At 32.4% G+C, this 27,806-nt stretch overlaps 1 protein-coding gene across 1 annotated transcript; it reads left to right on the top strand.

Annotated features, from left to right (window-relative positions):
* The first annotated feature begins 1,528 nt into the window (after positions 1-1,528).
* LOC108906134 (multidrug resistance-associated protein 4-like) lies at positions 1,529-27,802 on the top strand. The gene is made up of 17 exons (XM_018709314.2): positions 1,529-1,741; positions 15,423-15,533; positions 15,656-15,790; positions 15,995-16,214; positions 16,688-16,913; positions 18,041-18,197; positions 22,131-22,736; positions 22,819-23,134; positions 23,190-23,330; positions 23,441-23,631; positions 23,715-24,094; positions 24,166-24,396; positions 24,456-24,686; positions 24,744-25,087; positions 25,148-25,393; positions 26,180-26,340; positions 26,409-27,802. Exons 1-17 carry the CDS (start codon positions 1,668-1,670, stop codon positions 26,683-26,685), a joined length of 4,047 nt encoding a protein of 1,348 aa, XP_018564830.1. The 5' UTR covers positions 1,529-1,667; the 3' UTR covers positions 26,686-27,802.
* Positions 27,803-27,806: the final 4 nt, after the last annotated feature.

Genomic DNA, 27,806 nt, shown 5'->3' with positions numbered 1-27,806 from the left:
TTAACAAAAATTTTTCGTTTTATTAGAAATAGCCCCTTGCAGCTTAACACCAAAAAAAAGAAAATGTAAAATTAGATTAATTTTTAACACAAGTTAAACCTCTTCAGATATATTTAAGAAAATATGATTTCATTTCAAATTTTAATATTCAATTAGTTGGTAACTTAATATATAGAGAACTATGTTTGAAATTTGACCCATTCGTCTCCGGACATCCTGTATATCACAAAAATAGAAACTAGTTGAGTTCGGGACAGTCAGTAACGTTTATCTAAAAAAAATTATTTTTTAGCGTTTTCAGCAAAGTACCTTTTTTTGTAACATGGTTTACGTTATACTAATGATATGCCCTGTAAAATAACGTCTTCTTTTTGTGAAAAATATGTTTCAATGAAATTATTAGAACTTGTCTATTAAAAGATATACAGGGGGTCTCTAAAGGGGATGTACAAAAAGAATGTACGAAAACATTTTTCTTTAATGTCTTTCGAGTACTTTCAGCTAATTTCGTGAAATTTCGTATCCGAGGGTTTTTTGGGATGAGAAATTTGAATTTATCGACGATTTCATTGTATCTTCTAGAGGACACCACAAGCGAAAATTAGGACGCATTTAAACTGCCAAAACTTTTTGGGCTGGAAAAATCTATTCCCCCAACTTTTCTGCTTAAATAATATGTAACTTGCAATATCTCTAGATCCAACTATTTTCAACAAAAGGCATTTAAATTTGTAAATGCACAAAAAATTTGTTTAAAAGTATTTTCAACTCCACGAAATTAGGAGCATTCGTCTGTTAGCAAGAAATATGCCTTTAAAGGAAATAATGCAATTACAATTTTAAATTTCGTTTATTTAACAATTTTACTGCAAAATAATAATTTTTAAAAATATTCTAATCAGTTTAACACAATCTAAACAATGTAACCCATCTAAATGATCTAAAAATCTAAAAAATAACTAATTATTAGGTATTGACCTGTCTGAATAATATTGTGTAAATGTTTTCTTAAAAACTAAATTCGATACACTTCAGATTTGTGTTCACTTCCATCGAAAATAGGGGGTAGCCAAAATTTCGCGAAAATTTTATTCTACACCAAATTATTTTTTTTATGTTCTATACTGAATGTATCGTACCATTTTCCAAAACACTTTGTACATTATTTATGATTTTTTTCACAGCTAGGTAATTAAATTTAGACTTGCTAGTGTGCCTTTAAGAATTTCATATTTAAGGGCAACGAAATTGACCAAAAATTTTTTTTCTGAAACGCGTACGAGAATAAATGCATACATGAGCCGAGAAATTAACCAGACGCGATGGAATAAACCGTCCTACCTTGAAAAAACTAATCAATCATCCGCGTATTCGAGTTTGACAAATTGGCTCTGAAGCCAGCTAGTTCCCCATAACCTTAAAAATTTCGATACTGCCGTGGAGCGGCGTCAAAAGGCCGAGATCGGGCGCTCGTACTTGGCTGCGCTGATGAGTTCGGTACCATATTCAGTACTACTCGTTTAATTCACTACACTTCAGCCTCCAATCGCGTTGGAAAGTGCTTGCAACCGCAGACACTTTAAATTTTCGTAAACATATCATGTAAGCGCGAGAGGAACGTTGTAGTGAATCTTAGTACCCCAAAAGACTGATCAGTGAGTGACGAAATGGACTCTAGCAAAAAATACGACAACCCTTCACCCGAAGAGAAAACCAACATAATCTCGAAATTATTCTTCTGGTAAGTACATCAACATATCACATATGCTTTCGAGTTTAAGGCACCCTGTTCGTTAGTTTTTTATTGTTTTTTTGAAAAACCGCGTCCTTTCTTAAATTCAGTTCTAAATTTAGCCCGCTGCTTAATATATACCGTGCGAAAAACTTGCCCAGGTTATTTTGATTGAAAGGCAGAACCAGTTTCTGAACCCCGCGCTATTTTTAGCCGGTCTTGGTGCCGAGTTAGGGATGATGCGAAAAAGGTATACGAGTATGGAATTCGTTAGATGCGAGCTTTTTTCTCCACCAAGCTCGGCAAGTTCGTGCTTAAACCGCTGCTATTATGAAAGCCAGGAGCGTCTTGGATACCTTACAGGGTGAAACACATACCACTCAATTTTTTTATAAAAATAACATAACCTTTTTTGGACTTAAAGTTCAGTCCGTACGAAAACAATGGTCTAAATTAATTATCAGGCACTTAACTTTCTTAAAAGGATTTTTTTGGTACTGTACCTAGCCCAAATGTGGACAAACTCTTAAATATAGGGGTGTCCAGAAATTCATGCAACAAAATTTGGTCACAGATTCTTAAGACAAATTTAGAGGACCTGTATTTTTTATTTTTGCCAAGTGGTCCCCTCTTTCGGAGTTACAGCCCCCTGAAGTCAGCCCCTAAAAATAATCTTTTGTTTATATCTCATAACCCTGTTGTACGAGAATCACTAAATTTGGTACACAGGGGTTTTATGACATGTGGAATCTGATGGTGCTACGTTTTTTGGCAGGGAACCCCCTTAAGACAGTTTTTCGTGGACCCTCTTGTCTTTGAAGCCAAAAAAAATTTGGTCGCATATTTAAATTTCTTAAAAATTATCAGTCCACTAGAAAGCCATTAAATTTAGAAACTTTTTGTCCCTTTATATTTTTTTCGTAAAACGCAATGTTTTTGAGAAAAATGTCAAAAGGTGATCGAATGCATATCGTGATTCGCCATTTCCTCAAAAACATTGCGTTTTACGAAACAAATATCAAGAGACAAAAAGTTCTAAATTCAATGGCTTTCTAGCTAACTAATAATTAAAAAAAAAATCGAATTTGCGACCAAATTTTTCTGGTTCCAAAGACAATGGGGCCCACGAGAAAGTGTCTTAAGGGGATTTGTCGCCAAAAAGCGAAGCACTGTGAGATTCTTAGGGGCAGATTTTAGGGGGCTGTAACTCCGAAAGAGGGGGCCAGTTGGCAAAAAGAAAAAAACGGGTCCCCTAAATTTATCTTAAGAATCTACGACTTATAAATTATTAACTAAATTAATTAAGTTTTTTCTGCAATGAAAAAAATTCTGCTAACTTCAGTGTTATTTTTGATGTGATCTATGTTTGATCAAGAAAAATTATTTAAAAAAATTTGATCAAATGAAGTCGATAACAGAAATCTAGGTATGTAAAAGATATCCAACTCCACAGATACGACTCATAACTACTGCAGGAAACAACTAATAGCTAGTAATAATAATTATCCAAAATAAAAACTGAAGATGATATGTCTAAATAGAATTACATATTCCTTTAAAAAAACATGTATTTCGTTATGATGTCTTCTTTTTTAAATCAACTAATTTGTTGCACCAACTTGATTTAAATTTTATTATTCCCATTCACTTTTTTACTTCAGGCCATACTGGTTTTTTATAAATCAATACAATAAAATATTTTAAATATGGCGCCTATTATGTGCTTCAATACAATAATGGCTAAATATATAAAATTCTAAAAAAGGTTTTGCAGTTATGAAGGAATTTTGAATATGTTTATATACAGAGTGTTTTAGAAAAAATATTTTTACATCAAATTTTAACCATATATCTTACAAAAAAAACAGCAGAATGCATTGAAATCTACTATAACTTAGTTTTTGACTAGAGGCCGTTAGCTAGAGCCTTATCAAGTGATATTTCTTTTTAAGAATGCGAAATTGTACCAAGGTAACTTGATCTAAATCGGTTTCTTTTCAATCGAGGAAACTATCCCTGAAGTATAGCTCATTCATTTTTGGACACCATGTGGAATAGAAGCTGATTGACTTTGGAAGGCACTTTCATTTTTACCAAAAACTATTGCTGTGACTGCAATAAGAATACCATTATTTGTAAAATAAAATTTTATTTTATATTATGACATACAACGTGATAAATCTAACCTCAAAAAAACTTTGACATAAAATGTCATTGGCTAAAGTCGTAGTTGGCGACTTCTAACAGATTGTCAAAAACCTGTACCAAATTTCTATGATTACATTGTTTTTTAGAAAAACATGGCAAAAATTTGTTTCTCAAAAACAGAACGTGATAATTCTATAGAAAAAAGACGTTTAATTTTTTGATCTTCTGTGAGCCTCCTAATTTTTGGTACATTTTTCTAAAACATCTTCTATAAAGAACCCCTATTTCTAATAAAATTAGTTAAATTGCAACTTAAACATTACAAAAACGTATTTTGAAATTTGTCCAATATTTAAAATTTATAATTTATAATAACTTATTTATATTTCTTTGTCTTTAAATAAGTCTAAATTATCTTTCGTGTAAAAAATACATTATTTAGAACTCTATACACATTGCTTCTCTGTAACTTAAATCAGGAAAGTTAGGAGGATGCTATTACAGCAAAGTTGACTTTATGAATAAGAAAATTAGGCAGTACTTCATATTTATAGATTATCACTTGAATATTCTTAAGACCTGTTCAATTTCAGAGTGGCCAGTTAATTGTCACCACTGTGTATGCAGTTGGGTAACTTCCAAGTATGTTACGGAGATTAACGGTCTCGTGAGAAACGTTCTTTGTGTGCATTATGATAGAAACAGCTAATTTTAAAGTAAACCTCGCCCATTGAAATAGCATATTATGTGTACGTCAGTATGGGGAGGCCTTATGAAAATTTTTATTAAAAAAGTTTAAATAAAGTATCGAGATGATTTGATGATATAAATGACCGCGTAAAAAGATAAACGCCACTGGTTTTCTAGTGCAAAGAATACTGCACTAGAAATCCTACTGCTAAAATAATAAACGATACTTAACACTTTATTTAAAGTGGAAAATTTCAATAATTTTGATTATGCTATAGGTACTTGTACAAGTCATTGTACATTATATTATATTGTTTATAATGAACGGATATATGATGAAAAAATATAACTAATAAAGTTTTAACACAGTAGGCCTTGACAGCAGTTGTTATAGTTGTTGTCATATTATTTTGTTGTGTAATAAAAAACTTTGTAACAATGTAAGAGACTTTATTGCCTTGGGTAGTTAAACTGAATCAATTACATACTGGATGCATTCCAATAAAAAAGCTACCAATATATATCAGCTTTTTATGAAGGAATATTATTCTTGTTTCCGTTTAAAATCATTAAAGTAAATCAATTTAACAAATTTTTTAATTAGAAAAGGCAATCTCTATGGTATTTAGTCTATGTGAGGTATTATTATCACTTCCAACTATTTCCATCAAAAATTAAAAATATACAGACATAATTTGTATAACAGTTTATATTTCTCATATATTTTTTAATCAAGATATATTTCAGAGAAAATATTTTTTTTTAATCGTAACCAACTACGACCTTATCTAAAAAATGTAGTTCTTTCTTTCTTTAGTGCTTTTTGAGATAACCTGAAATTCCATCGAATTTCACCCGCTCTGCACAGGAACATTAAAAATTAATAATATTATATTCTACATTTATCGTCTTTAAACTATGCATATTTATCAAGCATAATTAATTCGTCAATAGAGACCATAATATTACATATAAATTATTGGTCACACTGGTTGGTACATCTTAGAAACCACTGATGGCTATAAAATCTGAATAAATTCACTTTTATTTCTACAGGTGTGTAACGGTGTCTGGCTGATATTACGAAAATGTGGCAGACAGTATTTAATTTAACTGATACTGAAATTCTACACATGCTAATATATGTAAAGGTGTAACCATTACAATAACGGTTGTAAATAATTGAACCTACTAACAAAATCAACACCATTTATTTTCACAGAACTGAGGATTTATACGGTGAGAAATTTAACTAAATCGTGTTTTCTTAACAACTTTTTACAAACGCTGTCTAAAAAAAGCTGAATTACAAGTTATGCCATTTAAAGGCTTCATATCTGGCTACTTAATAACAATTTAAGATAGACTTTTTAGTATCCTCCGAACAAAGACAGCAACTATATTTCGAAAAATGTCAACCATATTTAAAAGATGACTACATTATCTTACTTAAGACTTACATTATCTAAATCTCGCCAAGGTTTAACAACGTTCTCCTGTGATTCAATGTCGATTTTCGATCACAGATTTGACAAACTGTGATGAAAGGTTACATCTATTTAATATAAAAATTAGTGTTTGTTTAATAATTTATTTAAAATGTCATCATTTCATTGAGCTTTACGTTTTGATTAACAGGTATAATGATTACGGTCATGTGCATTTAGCCCTCTTCATAATTTGGGAGCTGAATATGAAATAAAAATGAAATTTGTAATTAAAAATGAAGTACCGGTAAAATGAAGTTCCTTTCTGAATGCCAATACCAGAACCACAAATAAATATTTTTCTCTCAAAAAAGCAAAATTAAGTTATTTAAATATTTTATTCTTAAGAGTTTCGGACATATTTTTGAATAATATTCGTATGGAACGTCATAAATATAATATGAAATATAATATAATATAAAAATAATTCCTTTTTTAATGTTCCCCTTACCGATATATCGAACTTCAGAAGGGTGTATAGATATTTGCATTTTAACTTTGATCAAATTTTGGTATACTGATGATTATAGAGGCTGATTCAAAATTCAGTACAAAGAATATAGGGGCGTATTTTTGAGGTCAAAATAAGACTTTTTTCCCCATAAACGTGGGTCCAAAATTAATTTTTAAATTTTTCACTGTAAATAGTTATAAAATTTGAAAATATTTAACTCCTCATCAGCCAATATCTCGTAAACGGGTGGTCTGAGAGATTTCGACCAAGTATACCTCTTTTGCTTAAAATTGATTGGGGAATAAACACGCTAATACGAAACGTCAATGTACAGAGTAGTAAAAAAGTTAGGGTCAATTTAATTCAAGCATACCTTTATAGGTGGCGTCCTTTACAAGCAGCGTCAAAACCAAATGACATATTTAAATTTACCACCCTAAAAAACCCCCATACCCCAAGTTATATGCGTAAATTCAAATCCATTTGGAAATTATTCCTAAAAATTGGAAAAATTTTTATTTTGACCGCAAAATTACGCCACTAAATTCTTTGTACTGAATTTTGAATAACCCTGTATATTTAAACAGGTTTCCTACTATTACAAAGTAGGTATTTAAAAATATACAAGCCTCAAAGCTACCAAATGATTTTTGTTTAAAAAGAAGATACTCTTAATATATTTCCAAAATATAAACGATTTTTGAGAAAAATCGGTTTTTGAAACGGATAGAAACGCCTAGAATTATTGTTTTGTATGTTTTTAGTCTATTTAACTATTCTAAAGTACAAAACCTTTGAACAGACTTTAGAGAAACATGGTAAAAATTGAAAATAAACATTTTCATAATAATTCAAAATGAGAAAATATTCAATATCACTTCGGCAAGTGTTCAAAATCAGCAGCCTCTACATTTCTTTAGTCCAGTGCACATGAAATATTGCATTATAGTTACGAATCTTATTATATTTCTTTGTAATTCTCCTAAAAAGTATTTTCTAGTATGTACGCCACACATTAGGAAAAAATATAGGGATTAGTACTATTATTTATAGATAAATTATAATTTTATTGTATTGTAACGATTACGATATTTTCCCTAAAAAATTGGAATTACAATTTTGACAAAATAATTTTTGAAAATGTATGTATTGATTATTGTGAAAGTATGTTACAGAGAAATAAGACGTTTTTTGTCAATTTCGTAATGCGATTATATAGATTTAGGAGAAAATAACTTACGGACAGTGGCAGTTTTTTGTAGAACCCTATGTATGAAATTGTATTAATACCTCGATCAGATTTACTATGGTCGACAAGATTGAGCAACAAACAATTACGTTCAAGAACTAGACGTTATTAATGGCGTTTTTTTCGTTTTGCCCGAAGGTGATACAAGCTGAAATCAATACGGTAATTCTTCTAGCAAGTTCGACCATTCACACTCTTAAGAATACAGAGTGATCAGATATCAACAGGAGATTAAATTTGTGCGAAAAACTTCTTGAAATTAAAAAATATTCTTCTTCCGAGACGTATCACAGAAAGTTTCCATATTATAAACAGTAACATTCTTTGAGTGATGCCCATAAATTTTTAACAAAAATTAGTTAAAAACATTTGTACCAGTGGCTTAGTAGGTGGGAGTCTAAAACAATGGGAAAGTATTGATAATATAATACAATAGGATATATTGTTTAAAAAAGTGTTATAAATCACAGTCCATGAGTCACTAAGCTAGTATTTTAATTTTATGCTTGTGACGTAGAACGAGTAAGTATTATTTGTAAAAAAAACAATCGATTCATTTCAGCAATAACTTCACTTGCTTCCTGATCACCATGAGGAATAGATAAACAAATATTTAGCGTCACCTAGTTGGCCTTATGATCGATACCTCTCCTTTTAAAATAAAATCAGGTGTGAGACAGCAACCTTAAAGGTTAATTATATGTATTCGAAATATTTTCAGTCCTTTATGGATTTATTTGTGGCTTGTAATAAAAAAAAAACATACATATTGCGCAAACCAAGTTGTTTACTCGGGTTTTTCTAACTAATCAGATGTTGCGATCTCATCTCATGAGATTTTTTTCACTGGCATGTCCCATCATGGTACTGTAAACATGTATATTAACCTTTTATTTTTTGGGGGGCTTTAAATATTCTTTATAGTAAACGTTTTCATTCACTAACATGTACGTCAATCGTTACATAATTTTCTCCGCCATCATTGTCAAAATCTTATAGCCCAACCCAACAACAACATGAGCAAGTCAAAGACTCCTATAGCTGAGCCTAATGATGTGCGTTATAAGTCTGTACACTGTAAAAAAATTGGACTTAATTTCACTCAATAATGTACCAATTTCTGTCCACATCTGATTAAGTGAAATTTTATAAGTGAAACTATTGCAACAGCCTTTAGACACTATTAGACAACACTAATAGACAAAGGCAACGTAATTGGTTAAATAATGGGGTAGGGTGGGGTTTAAATTATCTCAATTAATAAATACCAATTAAATATACTAGTTTGAACAATACAGAGTAGCTATCTAACTCTGTACTCGGTTTAACATTTTCTTTCACAGATGCAAATAAATGAACACACCAAATAATTGGTGTGAGTGGACACATTAAACACTTTCAATTAATATTGAGCATTCTGACAATTTTATTCATTTGTGAGTGTCTGAGTGAAAGCAAAAAGGTCCATTGAGTGAAATTCTTGAGTACATTTCAGTCAATATTGAGCATTATGATAATTTTACATATATTTCATAATATTTAAACTAAACCTGATAGTTTCACTCATAAAATTTTAATTGTATTCGTACTAATCGAGGAAAATTTCACTCAATCGGGTGTGGACAGAAATTGATACATTATTGAGTGAAATTGAGTGAAAATAAGTCCAATTTTTCTTACAGTGTGTTTGATCTGAGACGGAATAATCTCACTCAAACCAGATAAACAAGTACTCTGAATAAACTTGTATGTAGTACATTTATACCTAATTCGGAATAAATGTTTTCATTTTTGAGTTGTCTATTTTTTTTATTTCAATAAAATTTATTTACACATACCTAAAACTTTTACGCTATGAGTTTGAGAATATATAAAATTCTGTTAACATTACATTTGTTGTAGGTTACATGCAAATGAAAGTGCTGAAAATTGACCACATTATTCAATATGCATGTTCATACATTTTTTTGATGGTATTATTGGTTGAGAGATGAAATATGTGTATGGTTGAGAGGTGAAATTTGATTTTTCGTTATTACTTTTTGGTTTCTCATAAAATTTGAATAATTTTTGGATAAGAATTGGGACGTTGTTTCTGGAAGATCTATCCAAATCCGAGAGATTTTCTCCTCAATATTTAGTAAATTGAAAACCAGGTCTGAGCAAAAGATTGGTCAATAATTTAAATTACATTCGAGAAAAAGTCAACTGTTAATTGTTCTTACATGCTCAGAATAGAGTAAAAAACACTCGCTGGATAATTAGTGAAAATTCAGACTGAAGTAAAATTATCGTATTATTAAAGTGAAAATTTCACTAAATCGAATGTGGATTTCACTATTTAGAGCAGCGACCAATATTCGTCAAATTTAAAAAGTAACTGGAGACATCCAGTTTTATATATCCTACCTGTGATGACGTCCACCCTGTAGACATAAAAATAGTGGTTCTCGGTGATTACAGTCGCGTCTCCGATTCTAAATATAGAATATAACATTAAATCTAACGAGATGCTTTACTGTTTCCTTTTGCTGAAGCTTAAGTATGCAGAATGCTGTAAAACGAAGAAGAATTTTCCACAAGGCTAACCGCCGTCTTCCGTTACTTGATAGAATTTTAAGATTTAACAACGTATTGTATTCGCGTTAAAAAAAATCCGTCATATGACAGTTCCTACACTGGGTCAAGAGAGGCTGTCTGTAAAACCACATTCTTTTTCACATAGGAAAAATATGAACGCCATTTTCCTTCAAGTGAATAAAGGAAATTTTGATAAACACATGAAGAATATTCAAAAGAATATTCAAGGGAATAATGCTTTAAAAAAATGCCCGGTATTTGGTCAAAATTTTACCGTCAATAAAAATTTCTTTACTACTAAGAGTAATTTTTAATGGTATTTCGTCCTTAAACTTGATCACTTCAATCACATAAATTCTTTAAGAGAGAAAAAAGATCACGAAGGTTATTAATGCTGTTATTAAACTTTTGTGGTGCTTTCTACATAATGTAGTGTCATAATGAAGGTGTCGTTGACCATTGGATTCCGTAACATGGCTAGAGGATTTTTCAGCACCTTGCCAAGGACGCTGTAGGACGACACACTGCTGAACCGACCGGTAGAAAAAGGAAGGTAAACCAGTCGGATGTCGCATACAGGTGGTTCCAAAAGTAGTGCCACTATCTCTAATAAAAGTAATAAACTAAAGCAGCTGGTGCGGGTCTGCAATAAAAAATTACTGAATTATTATCTTTCCAACGATCTTATAATTCTTTAAATCTCAGTAATAGGGAAAAAAGTATTATTCTGAGGTTTCAGTTCTGTTGAAGTTCGGCCCATGTCGGGAGTCCCTCAGATTATTCATTAATGACATCTCACCGTCATCGTCAGTTGTCTTCTTTTTACGGATGATTTAAAATTATTTCGCAATATTTTGGGCCGAATGAGATCTTGCAGCATTTAGGTATTATTCAAAACTGATGAATTAAAAATAAACTTAGTACACAATTTTTTAAACGAAAGGTCCCTTAGTGGCTAAATCAGACGCAATAGGGTTGTTCTATGTTATGCCTAAATCAATTTGCAAGTGACGAATCTCAGTCAATTAAAAACCTATAAAAGAATCCAAACGAACAAATAATAACTTATTCTTAGTCAGAGTCTGAAAATGTGGTATTAAATTCAACGTGGCTGCAAATATAAATAACTACGAGCTGTTTTACTAAAGCTGAAATCGTATATTATATAAATACACTGTAAAAAATTCGGTGTGAGTGAAAGCAATAAAGGTTCGGAGTGAATACATTGAGTGAAATTATTGAGTACATTTTCACTCAATATTGGGCAATTTGATCATTTTACTCATTTGTGATTATATTTAAACTAAAACTGAGTACTTTCACTCAAATATAGGTACTCCTTAAATAAATTCTTCACGTAAATTCGTATATGGTGCACTTGTACCTAAATCAGAGTAAATTCAATTGCTGAGTGATCCCACCCTTTTTCATAAGCATTGTCTTTGTCTGTTCCAATCGTCTCATTAGGTTATCTCGTTATGGTGGCGTGGTGGATGGCAGTTTGGCGTATGGTGTGCTTTGGAGTTGGACAAGTATCGGTTTATCTAGTTATTCTAGTGAAAATTGTATTTAAATGCAGTGAGTTAATTACAATAATTAATTAAGTCTCGATTAATATTTGGTTAAATAAACGGATAGTTAATGGATAGTTAAATTGTTATGTAATTGTTATGTATAATTACGCATTTATAACGTACAATATAGGTTATGGCAATCTATTCGTTCACGAATTCCTTTAATCGAGACCTAAAATATTGTCTCTAAAACTGATCTGTGTAGAAACCACTGTGGCAGCTAGTAGTTTGTGACATTAATACAATGATATTTAAATTAAAATTTAAAGAGAATATAAACCAAGTCTGAGAAAAAAATTACTGAATAATTGTTAAATTTAAACGTAGTAGAGAAAAAGGCAACTCTAAATTGGTTTTATATACTCAAATTAGAGTCAAAAGTCACTCAATTGATAGTTAGCGGTAACTTGCATTTGAGTAAAACTCACTCATTCCTGATGCAGCAGTTTCACTTAGTTGTACTCATGCTAATAGAGTGAAAATTCCACTCAATCGGTGTGAACAGAAATTGATACATTATTGAGTAAAATTGAGTGAAATTTGAGTGAAATTTGTTTGTAAGCACCGTTAAGTATATAATAAACATTATTATTAAAGGATGTAAAAAATTTAACAAAACAAAATTATTATAGTTACATATCCAAGGGAAGAGACGTTATATTGACTTATATAATTTATAACGCAAATGATTAGTCGTTTTTTTTTTCGTCCCTATACGGTAGAAATTAGCAGAAATCTTACACCATGGTCCCCAGGTCTTCGATCTATTCTTCTTCAATTTCTTCTTGACAAGTGTTCTGCTTCATTACTTCACAGTCCCATTAAAACTGCGTTGTTAATTTATTATAAACCAAATCGTCACAGATATTAAGTAACAATATTTCACAATCATTGATTTTCTTCCATCGCAATCGTTTACGTAAAAATACATGAGTGAAAGACCTTTTAAAACAAGCCTTGAGGGTCCAATCCACAGCAAGTGGCTCAGTTCAAAGTCCAGAATAGACAGTACTGCGCTTCTGGTCTCTAGAGGCCTCTGGGTATGAGGTATCCTTGCTGTACGTCCTTTGCCATGAACTGCGTTGACGCTTCTGAGAAAGCTGTATGGGTTGGGCGTGTGAAAAACCGAGATCACGTTGGTGATGACTCATCTTGACGTTCAGGTGTTCGTTGACAACGTCTGTAATTGTCAACAAGGATGACCGTCATGTGATCGTATATGAATTTATGCAAAAATGTGCCATTAAAAAGATAAATACCTGACGGCCTTTTATGTTTATCTTCGTTTTATTATGCGCCTTGAACTTGTAATACTTTGCTTGATAGAGCTCATAAACAACTCTCTAAAGGACAAGAAGATGGCAAAGGCGTTCTCTTCCTTACCTTTCGGCAAGTACGGTGCTAATATTGTTACCAAGTCAATATGATTTTTTTTAAGTTAATGAGGTCCAAATCTAGGGAATTTGGTGGCTTGCATAATGACATTAACTAACAAGTGAGAATTATATATACAGGGTGAGTCAAAATTCACTCCCCAGCGGCCGGATGTGTATTCTAAAATAAAAAATAAAACAAAAATGTAGAATACTAAAATCTCGAAAGCGGAGCCGTTTTCGAATAAATTATTAATTTATATCATAGTTCAATTTATAGTTCAATAAATGCAGACTAATTAAGTTGGCCGGACAAAAACAAGGAGTTTTCAATGACCACAACCTTCATTATTGGCATTATGAGAATCCTCATGAAAAACGTCAGCGGAATCAGCAAATACATTGGTCTGTAAATGTTTGTATAGGTATTTACGGGAAAAGGATCATATGTCCATATTTTTTGCCAGGAATACTGAATGGTGAAAATTACAGTAATTTTTGCGAGAACATTTTGCCAGGTTTAATAGAAGATATTCTACAACCACGTGCAACTATGTGGTTTCAGCATGAAGGTGCGCCCGCACATGCCACATTACGAGTACGACATATTTTGAACCTAATAAATGGATTGGACAGGGTGGACCAACACCATGGCCACCCCGGTCTCCTGACTTGTTTCCGATATACTTTTGGTTATGGGGATACATAAAAGAAAATGTTTATTTTACTGTGCCTGTTGGCAGGAATCATGAAGCAGTAGCGGAAATAAATGAAGCTAATTTCTGTTCTGTTGGCAGGAGTTTTTACCACAGATTGCAAAAGTGTATTAACAAAAATGATAATGGTTTTGAAGGTTAGCCAAAGCCAGAAGAATCTTCGTTTTTGCTATTTCTTATTTTGTATGGATTTAAATGGTGGATTTTAATAGTGTTACTATTAAACAAAAAAATTATAAATTTGAATTTTTCTTTACAAAATTTTCCGAAAACGGCTCCGCTTTCGAGATTTTAGTATTCTATATTTTTGTCTTATTTTTTATTTTAGAATATATATCCGGCCGCTGGGGAGTGAATTTTGACTCACCCTGTATAGTAGACATTTTTAAATCAAGATTTTCATTCGATTTATAAAAACTAATCGCATCTGGTTGTCTAGCCGCGGGGTTTGAAATATCGCGCCATTCAGATTCGCCTAGTTGGCCCCAATACTACGTCACAGGATTTTTTTTTTAAATAGAAACCGCTTTCGCTCCAAGAATTTCCATGTCTGTTGGGTACCATTGATTTATGAATAAGTTATCATTTTAAACGTTATAGTAATACTTGCGTTACATATTGCTACCCTTACATTTAGGAAGAAACTACAAAAAAAAAACAACGTGTGTAGGTACAACAAAAATGTATTGAAAAACGTACAAATTCAGTAGAAAACAATAAATGTATCCGTTTGCTAATAATAAATTTTGATTTAAATTTTTTAATGAAATTGTTCCTTTAAGAAATAAAAAATTTTCTATGGGCTTTTCAAAAATTAAACACATATATACATATAGTATTTTTTTACTTTAAAATAATCAGTGCAGTCCAATTATCTTGTATAATATTAACATATCAAGTATGTTAACAGAAAAACAAAAATTAGCGTAGGTAGAGTGTCAAATTTGAAAAAAATATTATCAGAAGTTTAGGAGAAATTGGTACTTTTATTTTTTTTATTTTATCTTTAAGGGACTGCAACTCGCTAGGGGTGCATTATGGTGTAGATTATATTTAAAAAATTTTGACCTGCAGTTTCAACAATATGAGTTTGGTTACATATTTTAGAAGCATTCAGCTTAATTGTTAGATTTTATAAATAGAATTCGTTTTTTTTCATTCACCGTTCTTTTGTTTATTTTACTAATGCATTTTAAGTGGAAAATATATTTTATTAATGTTTAAATCATTTAATAGTGCAAACAATTCAGCTGAATAAAAAATTGTGAAAAAAAAACATTAATCTTTACTTACCAATTTATTAAACATGTTTTAAATACTTAATAAATCATTTTGTTAATTAAATTTTTTAATCACCAAAAGAAATTATACAACCGATAGCCATAACTTCAGCCTTTAACAGAAAGAGTTCTGTTTCAGCTGGATCATACCATTCTTCAGATATGGATATAAGAACGACTTACAACTCAAAGACATTTACAACACTACAAACGATGACATGTGTGGTCCTCTGGCAGAACAGCTGGAAAGGTAAGATTTTTTTTGATTTCTGCTTAAAAAATTTAGATTTTATCTAAATAATGTGTTTTCTAAATATTTGAAATATCTTGCTTTTGACAGGACATATTTTGCATCATTTCTTTCATTCCTAGGAACTGGGCGGAAGAGGTGAAACGGGCTGGCGAGAAAAAGAACAAACCCAGCCTGAGGAAAGTCATTTTTAAAACGTTCGTGAAGCCGTATTCGCTATATGGGGCCTTTTTGTTTTTTCAGGTGATTATTTTGAAGTAAGTACGAATGCAACTTAATTATATTTAAATTAATATCCTTTCTAAAAATCTACTCTCACTCAACAGAAGGAAACTGCTGCTTGTGAAATTGATGTATTTTGTTCCAGATAAAATTAAAAATTTTCGCTATTTAATAATTAACTATACTTAACAGATATATGTAAACCTCAATAATAATCTATGTTGATGTACTCTCAAAAGGTCTTTGCATCCAATAGTCCTAGCCGAATATATAAGGTACTTCGATGACACCGAAAACAAAGACGATGATAAAAGTCGAACGGAGTGGGGATGGATTTTGGGATCCGCCGTAGTTCTTTTGGCATTCTTCAACATTCTGATGTTTCACCACGCCCAACTTGGCTGTCAGAGAGTCGGCATGAGAGTTAGAGCTGCTTGTTGCTCTTTGGTGTATAGAAAGGTAAGATTAGGAATAAGTTATTTTCCACTAGAAAAAAAAAGTACACAAACAATAGTTTCCTGGAATAATAGCGTTTAGAAGTGATATCTAATTACCTTGTCCGAGACCTTCAGTTGTTTACCACTTCTGACTTATCTTACTGAGAGGAAATTTGCTTTAAATTGTACTAATGCATTTGCCATTACCTTGACCTTACGAGTTCATCTTAATATTCTTGTCTTCAATTTGTCTAATTTTGGGGAAAACCTTGTTAAATTACACCCAGCTTTGTAAGTGATATAATAAAGCAGCAAAAATTGTCCCTAATACATGACGTAAATGAGAAATATATTCACACTAAATCAAAGTTAGACTTATATTGGCTGTGTGGTGACTAACTAAATCTTATTTAATTGACCACATTCAAAAGTTTCCACTTGTTTGGTACTGAATTTTTAGTAACTCAATCTAAGAATTTCAAATATTATTTTTAGCTACTAAAACTTAGCCAAGCTTCTTTGGGTCAAACCGCAGCCGGACAGCTGGTAAATCTTCTATCAAATGATCTTCAGAGATTCGACACTGCTTCTCTTTATCTCCATTACATATGGATAATGCCTCTGCAGGCTGTAATTGCCTTCTATGTGATGTACAGAAGCGTAGGCATATCTGCGCTTGCTGGCATGTTAGCTATGGGCTTGGAAGCATTACCTTTACAAGGTAAGACACTAATATGATATTTTTGTATCTACTTATACGATGGACATGTTGGAGAACTTTAAAAACTTACTAATAAAAAAGGTATGATTTTTCAACACTTCACAATAGTTTTTCTATATTAATAGCTTCTAATAGATTTTCGTGCTTGCCAGAAAAAATATGATATACAACGATTAGCCCCTTTCTAGGTGAGAACTTTTGAAATGAATTAAAAAACTATAATGTATCCAAAACACTTTTGAAAACATAACATTTCGTAACACCGTTTAGGTGCAATGAAATCGTAGTGGCATGAAACTCTCACCTTTACGTTTATATCGGCACGCAATAGCTAGTTCTTCCATTGTCATAGGAAGCCATGAAAGTTCTCGACTTGCAATTGTTATCTCGGAATTTTCCACAATCAACAACCTAGACATATATTCTCACTTTACTATTATTACCTCTACCACGGTTATTGATACACACACTTTTTTTCAGGGCGGTATCAGACAATTTCATGGTCTGGTTATCGTAAATAGACATGTCCCCTCGCCGGGTGATAGTGTTCTATTCAGGCGAATTAAAATTCGTCAATTTCTTTTTTGCCGATATTCGCAATATTCTGAACGATTTGAACGTGAAAGTGTAAAAATTTTCCACTCGATATCCGGATTTGCAAGCGCTAGCAACATGCTAGATTGTTCTATGAACGCTACAGGGTGGACCAAAAAAACATAAACCCGAATAATTAAATAATTAATTAATATAAATAAAATCTAGAAACTTTCCCTTTGTTTAAAAACTCATCACGTTTAGAAAATATTACACAGGGTTTAGTATTAGGCCCACAACAATGTGAAACATTGAAACTGACTAAATTTATGTATTATTATTATTATAGCATACCTAAATATTGTCAAAAAAATAACTTGATTTGCATTTTTTATAGTTCTCAACCTTTGCATAATATTTTTGTGCATCACACAGTATCACACCGAAAGTAGCAATAGGGTTTAGATCTGCACTGCGAAGAGACTTCGTTATTTCCAATTGACTATAAAATAACCCTCTGTGTTCGATTAAAATTGCATTATTATTATTAACATAACAGTGATGCATTTATTTCAAATGTTTTTTTGTTTTAGGTTATATGTCAAAAGTCCAGGGCGTGCTGCGATTCAAGATAGCGCATTTGACCGACCACAGGGTGAAGTTAATGAGCGAAATAGTGTCTGGCATACGAGTTATTAAAATGTACGCCTGGGAAAAGTCCTTTGAGAAAGTGGTCGAGCTCGCAAGAAAGTAAGTAACGTATTAATTACTACATTGATGCAAAACGTATAGAATCGAAGCTGGCGGGAGCAGTTTCTTCATATACCGCATATTGATAGAGAGTCTAGCAAAAGTTTTGTATACAGTGTGGATTATTAAGAACTGGAAAACCACTTTTTACTCTACTATAAAGGTATTAAGTTAATTTAAATCATTAAAAAAAAAACGTTTCCAAAAGGGTCATTTCAAAAACGTCAAACAGTGTTCTTTGGCATAAATAGTAGGACCATTCTATAGTAGCTATTTTTTCGTGTTGATCTTCATTAAGTGTGATGTTAGAACAACAACAACAATGCACCCGCACATTGAGATTTGTCAATTCGTCAGTTTTGTGTCTAAAGTAAGATTACTGTCTTCCTTTCTCGCCAGATCTGCCTCCCTTACAATTTTTCCTTATTTCCAAAATTTTAAATCAGTGCTAAAAGGACGCCGTTTGCAGACTATTGATGACATCAAAGTAAATTCATCTCAGACTTTAAAGACCATTTCAAATTACCTATGTAGGATTGCTTCACGAAATGAGAACACCGCTGAGAAGTGTGAATAGAGGGGGAGAGACTTTAAGGATAAGGGGTAACAATGTATAAAATTTAATGTATAAAGTTTAAAAAATAAAGTTCGGTTATTTTTTAGCAGACGTATAATGCCTAGATATATTTGTTGAACCAATCCATTTGATAACCCGATGCTGCAATTTTTTAAAATTGGTTAGGTAAGCTCTTTATGTCACCATGCAATGAAAATTTTATTTGTAACACATGATTTTGTAAAAAAAATGTTTATTTGACCCCACTACAACGTGATATATGGCCAATTTATTAAATAAAAAAAATAAATACATACACTTTAAAACTGTTTTGCACCTGTCTGATACACTTTTTTATTTGCAAACAATTATTATAATTTTGAATATTATATAACTTTTAAGACCAATTAAAATGCTTTTAACAGGAGATTCATAATTACAATAACCATCAATATGTACTGTATCCATCATAAAAAGATAAAAATAAAGTAAATTAGTCACCAGCAAATAACAAAATTTGTGTACTATAAAATTAAAATAAGGTATTAAGTAAAATAATGTATCGACTACATAAATTTACGATAAAAATTCAAATTTCGTCAATATATAATGCCCAGTGATGACAATAACGTCTAATAAATTCAGGAAACATCTACCAATCAGAAATTATAATTATTTCGGCAAATCATGCTAAAATTAAACTTAATTTTGTTTGGGGAATACAAATGAATCCCCGCAGACAATTAAGAGAGACGTATTACAATATCTACGAATAAAACACTTATATTTAGTTTTTATATTATGAAGACCGTATCAAATTTATGTTTTATTTATTTAGTAATCAGGATATTTTACAACGAATTAATTAAAGGTTGTACAAACGTCTGCAAATGGTAATTTCTTTAGTAGAAGGAACTATTTTAAGTCACAGTGTATAATTTTTCGCGCATTTCTTGGTAAAAAAACGATTAAATACATGACGTTTTAAGTAGCCAACCAGTGCTAATTACTGTTCAAACACATCATCTTACGTTACTTGTCCTTTTGGCGTTACAATAATAATGGACACAATTATATCTGTTGATTTAACTGAATCCAATTTTGCGTCACAGAACGCCTTGTTATTTTTGCCACCAATTGTACGGTAAATAGCCGATTAGTCATTTATATACAGGGGATCTAAAATTTCGGATACCATACACTTTAAATGTGGATATTTTAAATTTGTTTCGATCACCGTATAGTTACAAAGTTTACCAGTACCTTGTACTGCAAGTGCTAATTTTTTCTTTAAATATCTGTAAGCAGTTACCCCTGTTTACTTAATGTTTTGGACGTCATAACAAATCGTAATTGTTATTATAATTTCTATTTGTTCAGCAGAAATCGACGAAATGTCATAATGCAAAATAAAAAGTAAATATTTGGCTAATTTTTTTTATAGGTGAATACCATCCAATGCCGTACTATTAATAACTATGAACGGTATATAAACTGAAATAAAAGTGATATAAATTAAGATAACAATTTCGTCATATTTGAAAATATCGAAATTTTACATATTGAGAGTATTTGAAGAAGAAACTAGTAAATAGTTACAAAACCATGTCATAATGAACGAAATATTTTATCAATAGTTTTCATCTAAGATGGCCTACCTACCTATTCGTGTAATCCTTTTCCATCCTTGAGATTATGTAATAAAACTTTAAAATCGATTTTTCTCGAAAACAAAGCATTTTATCGAAGTAAATCAAAAGTACATTGTTTTGTGAAAAACTCATATCTATCATAGTTTGATGTTTAAATTGGAAAATATCGACATGCAAAAAATTGGGGGCGCATTTTACCCGTGAGCCCTTCTGCCTGAGACACCCCTGTCTAAAATTTTTAAACAGTTTTCATGTAGTTCGTTAAAACATTTATTGAATGTCCAACATACCAAAATTCATAATGATACGTTAACTGGTTTTGGAAATATTTTGAAAAGTATGATCACCTGAAGCCCCTTTTAGGGGGGCATAGCTCCCTTAGGAAGCATTTTCGACCCTTGTTTATAGGAAAAAAACAATCTTATATTTGATCGTAGAATCTACTGTTAAAGTATTGCACACTAATTATGAGACACCCTGTATAGAATTGTCTGTGTCGACAGTTTATTTATGGTGATCCGCCGTACTTAAAAATAACCAGGTGTCTCAACACAGAGTTGTTATTATTCTTTTATTTTTGTGCCACTTTTCATGTCACGATATCTGCACTTTATTAATGCAGCTCAATAAAAGTAAAAATTGAATATTTTATATTCTTATTGTACATAAAGTATATGTATTGTTAATTTCGAAGTACTTTTCCAGAAATATTATGTTTTGAATCCGTGGTATGCAAAATCGTAAAATAAAAATCATTTTAGTGTCGACTATCTTCTATAAATTCTTAATCTTGGAAATATCAAAGTGCAGCAATATTAAAACCCGACTCTAAAAACATATTAAAATGTTTATGACCTCACCGATCGCACTATTATAGCGCCGCATATATTCTTGATATTCAACGCTATTTTCCCAGGACCGATAACTACGTGCCTGTTTATTATCACAGCCCCACAAAAAAAAAATTATTGGATCTGGTATTCAGACCCATGTATTTCTTCCGCTGAATCCGAATCTGCCTTCAGATTTGGCCTAACGGGTCCGAGTTTTGGGGAAAATTAAAAAAACAGGTCAAAATATTCACAAAAAACATAATTTACGATCGACGAAAGTTATAAAAAATCAAATTATTCTACCAGCTCACTAGGCGTATGATTTTTCAATCGTTTAATTCCAATTTATCATCATAGAGTCAGACAAGCTGGTCCAATTTCATTCAAAAACAGAAAATAGATTAAAAACGCCATTTTCATCTTTTTATCCACCCACCCATTTATGAATTCATACATCTTTCTATCCAGTCATTCATGCATGAATACGCATATTTATTCATCCACCTGTACCACCTATAAAACCCGCCCATCCACCCATCTATCCATCTACTTTTTGTACTGAGAGATGAGATAACAGCCTAGAAGATTGAGAATGCAATAAAACTTGTAGAATACTCTACTTTCTAAACAAAAGAAAACGATATCTACAAATCATTCTTATTTTTGTTGCTATAACGTGTTCTCTTCTCTTCAAAGGATCTTACGCTTTCGTTTGGTCCTTCTGTTTTTCGTTTCTCTTTTTAACAACCAACAAAAATCGGCCATCATGTTTTCATCCCATCTTCCTGAATATATACTGAAGTAGTATAAACCACATTTGATAGAAAAAAAAAACAGGAAAGCGTAACTTATTTCAGGCAAACAACTTCCTAACAAGAAACGTTGTTTTCAGAAAGGAAATCGACATCATCTCAAAAACCTCCTACATAAGGGGATTTTCCCTCTCGCTGATGGTCTTCACCGAAAGGCTCGCTTTGTACTTGACCCTCATCGCCTTCGTGCTTCTGGGCCATAAACTCTCTTCCGATGTTGTCTTTTCTATGGCTCAACTCTTTAATTCCGTCCAACTTTACATGTGCATCTACTACCCCCACGCCTTGGCCAATTTCGCTGAAGCCAAAGTGTCCATCAAAAGACTAGAAGAGTTTCTTCTTCTGGAAGAGAACGGAACCAGAGCTGTTTTAAGCGGAGTGGAAAGCAAAGGAAAGCCAGGTTCGATCAAGATTGAAAAAGCCACTGCTAGTTGGTCTTTGTACCCCGTCACTGATACTCTGATGGATATCAACTTGGATATAGCTCCAGGCACCCTCTGCTGTGTGGTGGGAAACGTGGGAGCTGGTAAGAGTTCCCTTCTACAGATGCTGCTCAGGGAACTGCCGTTGAATTGTGGGAACGTTGATGTTTCTGGGATTATGTCGTATGCTTCACAGGAACCATGGTTGTTTGTCTCCAGCGTTAGAGATAATATTCTGTTTGGAAAACCTTATGTAAAATCTAGGTAAGTGTGGAATCATTGCAATTTGTCTTTAGTATCAATCATCACCTTTGGACAATATTCATAAGAGATGGAAAATTTGTAGATATGATGAGGTGGTGAAGGTTTGCGCGCTAGAAAGAGACTTCGAACAATTCGCTTTTGGAGACAAGACCCTGGTTGAAGAAAGAGGAGTGTCTTTGAGTGGTGGACAAAGGGCAAGAATAAACTTAGCAAGAGCAGTGTACACCACCGCTGACATTTATCTCTTAGACGACCCCTTGTCTGCCGTAGATACTCATGTTGGGAAGCACCTATTTGAAGAGTGTGTCAAGAAATACATGCACGACAAAACCAGGATTTTAGTGACACATCAGTTGCAATTCCTAAAGCAAGCCGATTTGATTATTATCATGAATAATGTAAGGACAGTTGTTTTCAATAATGAATTCATTTTATCATTTTTGTTTTACATAGGGACGGATTACGAAGGTTGGATCATTCAGTGAACTATCTGAGGACGAACTTAGCAGCCTTTATCCCGAAACTAGTCAAGAAGACAAAGATAAACCTCAAGAAGATGATGCAGGAAAAACCCTTGCTGTTTCAGGAAACGAGGTAAGTCGGTAAATAAGAAAAAGTTTCAAATAATAAGTACCTAGCAAAAATTTTTAAAGAAGTTAAAGTTGTTAAGCTATTTTCTAACAACACTAAAATATATTTTACAGAATACTTTGGAGGAAGAAGGACTGGGTCCAGAAGAGAGTCTTGAAGAGGTTGAAAAAGGTGCTATACCTGCATCATTATACGCCGAGTACTACCGTTATGGTGCTGGTGTTATAGTTCTGCTCTGTCTTGTATTTCTACTAATAATTGCTCAATTGGCTTCGAATGCAGCGGATCTGTGGGTTACCTACTGGTAAGTAAAAAAAAAATATATTAGCATTTCTAAAAACCTCTATAAATCATTAGAATTATTACTAGATAATTTTTATCTTTCAGGACCAATATGGAAGAGGTTAAGTACAACTCCACAGACCTACTCGCAGACGATGACGAATATACTCTACCAGGAAATTCCTCAGAAATAGAGACTGACGACTCCATGATCTATAACGTAGACTTAGACAACTCTACAGAGGTGCTGCCATTGAACGATTCCATCTTATATCCATACATAGAAGAACCTACGGAATTCATCGGCTCAAGAGACTTTTACATCACCGTTTACACTGTATTTATAATAGCTGCGATGACCTTAACACCTGCGAGGAGCTGGTTATTCTACAAAATATTCATGAACGCTTCCAAGGGACTGCACAAGAAGATGTTTAGTAACGTGTTGAGGGCCCCTATGAGGTTCTTTGATACAAACCCATCAGGTAATAGAGTAATAATAGTAGTAATAATAGTAGTCTCTAATGCTAAAATAAAATAATGTGTGCATTTTCAGGGAGAATATTGAATAGATTCTCCAACGACATGGGGGCCATCGATGAATTGCTACCCAGAGCATCTTTAGACGCAGTCCAAGTGTTCCTTGTGATGTCAGGTATTTTGATGATTGTCTTCATCGTAAGCCCTTGGATGATAGCACCGGCAGTGGTACTGGGATTTGTCTTTTACTACCTCAGGGTAGTGTACTTGAAAAGCGCACAAGACGTCAAAAGATTGGAAGGAGTTAGTAAGTAACAAGAAACACCTATTATTTTTTTAACGCTTGTAACCGATGGCTTCTTATAGATCGAGCTCCTGTTTATTCCCACATATCTGCATCTCTGTACGGAATGCCGACGATAAGGGCTTCGAACGCTGAAACAATGGTTATCAATGAATTTGACTGCCTCCAGGATCAGCATACAAGCACTTGGTACATGTACATAGCGTGCAGTGAGATATTTGGTTTCTGGTTAGACATAATCAGCACCATATTCTTAGCTTTGGTGACCTACCAGTTCCTGGTGTTCCAAGGAGGTAAATAACTATTTAATCAGCGGTTCGTTATAATTTTTTCACGATTTACTCTTTCAGAGAATTTCTTGAGTGGAAACGTGGGTCTGGTGATTTCACAGAGCTTGGTGTTGACTGGAATGTTACAAATTGGTGTACGACAGACAGCTGAAGTAGCAAGCAACATGACGAGCGTAGAAAGAGTTCTGCAATACACCAAATTAGAAAAGGAGAGTCAGGAGCACCAACCCACAAAAAATTTAGAAGCAGATTGGCCACATTTTGCGAAAATCACTTACAAGAACCCAAAAAGGAATTGGCCGCAGTCAGGGAATATCGCCTTCAAGAGAACGTTCCTAAAATATTCACCTGATGGAGAACCAGTATTAAAGGATTTAAATTTGGAGATCAAAGCAGGAGAGAAGGTAAGGTTTCAGTCTTTACTGGTATTGTCTCTGCTTAACTCTTTATTTAAATGGTTTTAGGTTGGAATAGTTGGAAGAACAGGTGCAGGAAAATCCACTCTAATAGCTGCTCTGTTCCGCCTGGCTCCTATCGAGGGCGTGATAGCCATAGATGACGTTGATACCGCTAAAGTACGACTCAACGACTTACGGTCGAATATTTCCATAATTCCACAAGAACCAGTATTATTTTCTGCTACAGTTAGATACAACTTAGACCCTTTCGAAAAAGTCAGCGATGAAGTTCTATGGAGAGCCCTAGAAAATGTAAGTGTCAGTACAATAACGTACTTTGACACTATACCGAACACTAGTTAGTTTTATAGAACTGCATACTTAAGTTCAATAATTCATAGATGAAGTCTTATATGTACCTCGTCTTCAAAGTATAATATATGTATATTGTATACTCAATATTGAATTGAGACGTATTATCGATAAAGTCATATATGTACTTTGTCTACAATGCATATTGACAATATATTACACTTTGTTCGACAAACTATTGAATGATGAAGATGAGTGATCAATACGTTTGTACAGTACTAAACAGCAAAAATCAATACCTTGTCGATAAAGTTTTATAAATACCGACAAATTATATTTTATTGACGAAGTTTTACAATTTTTCAACAAAGTATTAATCGATAAAGTATTATTCTTTATCGGGGAAGTTGCAATATTTTATTGATAAAGTATTATAGCTTTTCGACAAGTATTGAACTGAAATGTACGCTCGATAAAGTCTTATATGTACATACTTTGTCGACAAAGTATACTTAATCGATAAAGGATTATAGTTTTTCGAGAAACTATTGAACCTAGATGAGCAATAGATAAAGTACATATTATATTATACGTCAACAAATTTCAATACTTTATCGCTACAGTCTTACCTGTACTTTGTCGATATATCGAGCTGAGGTGAATGATCTTTAAAGTGAATAAAATATTCTACTTTGTCGGCAATGGAACTGTATTGATAAAATATTATACTTTTTCTACAAAGTATTGAAGTTTATCGCTTTTACGAAATATTCTTTATCGTTTCAGGTTGAGCTGAAAGGAGTAATAGGAAGCCTCAGTCAGCAGGTATGTGAAGGAGGATCGAATTTTAGTGCTGGTCAAAGACAGCTTATGTGTCTGGCAAGAGCCATAGTACGTGATAATAAAATACTCGTGATGGACGAAGCGACTGCAAACGTAGATCCACAGTAAGTATTTTCATTTAGATTGATTTGTCGTTGTCTTTATTTAATCATAACGTTTTACTTTCTTTTAGTACTGATTCGTTGATTCAAAAAACCATCCGTGAAAATTTTAAACATTGCACGGTGCTCACGATAGCCCACAGATTAAACACCATCATGGACTCTGACAAAGTCTTGGTGATGGACGGTGGTAGACCCGTAGAGTTTGCACATCCGCACCAGCTCCTTCAGAAGAACAACGGGTACTTTACCCTTATGGTGAAACAGACAGGAATCACCATGGAAGCTATACTACGAAAAGTAGCGAAGGAAGATTATGAAAAGAAGTTTTCTGTGAAGAAAAAATGATGCGAGTAATGTAGATACTTAGGTTTTTTAATTAAAAACGTCTCTGACTGTCCCGTTTATTTTTATATTTATTGAATACGATGAATGACGCTAGGATTGAATACAGGTTAAGTGCCTTTAGAGTAGGTTAGTGGAATAGCAGTTTGATGATAAGAGTGTGCGATATTCTTGATTATATTATCTTTATCGATAAGGACTGGTTTACGTTTAGGAGTATGTAGGCATAAGTGGTTTATTATTTTTTATGAAAAGAAATAATAAATGAAAGAGTCGCACTTCAGTCTGTACTTTTGAATGACGTCGTCGTATGATTCATTTGACAATTTCTTAGTAAATGTTTTCTTTTTGATTGTTGTAAAATGTTATATGAGGTTCATAGAATAACTATTTAATTTTGATTATTCACTTAGGACTCTTATAGTACATATGTAAGGTAACTAGATAGTAACTTTTATATTTTTTATTTATAAGTTTGTATCTCCTTACAAATAATATATTATTCTGAAATTTGTATTTATAAGAGATTTACTCATTATTTAATAGTTTTTTCGTCTAGTACAGAGTAAATCAAAATATTTGTAAGAACTGGAATTGTAATAACTACATCTTTACAAAAAATATATATGTTATTGTGATAAGTTTGAACAAAATCTACAACATATTTGTTTAATACCAGGTTTAAACTAAAACAGAATTATATGAATAAGGTGTATTTAATTCATGCAAAGTTCGATTTCCTATTACTGTTAAATGTTTCACTGCTTAAAGAAGTAATTGTAGTTAAGGGGACTAGTTATACATTTTGTATTTCCTATATAAGGCTGACATTGTTTTAAAAATAGTATGCTACCTAGAAGTAGTTAAATATTTTGTACAATATCATCAATTTTAAATGACCATTGGAACATAATTACTGATATAAATTTAATTTACTCACCTTTATTTTAATGAATTTTTGTTTTATTTCATTAAAGAATAAAATCTATGATAATTTAAATCTGAGAAAATTTGTAATTCTAATTCTAAATTTGTTATAAACAAATATTTCAAATATTATACGTTTCTTTTAAATTGTACTGATTTCTTTTTAGAAAAGAATTGTCTTAATAAATATGTTGCCA

Source organism: Anoplophora glabripennis, unplaced genomic scaffold (genome assembly GCF_000390285.2).
Source record: "Anoplophora glabripennis isolate ALB-LARVAE unplaced genomic scaffold, Agla_2.0 scaffold74, whole genome shotgun sequence".
Lineage (NCBI taxonomy): Eukaryota > Metazoa > Arthropoda > Insecta > Coleoptera > Cerambycidae > Anoplophora > Anoplophora glabripennis.
Note: the sequence above shows the minus strand (reverse complement) of the source record. Positions and strands in the feature narration are given on the sequence as shown.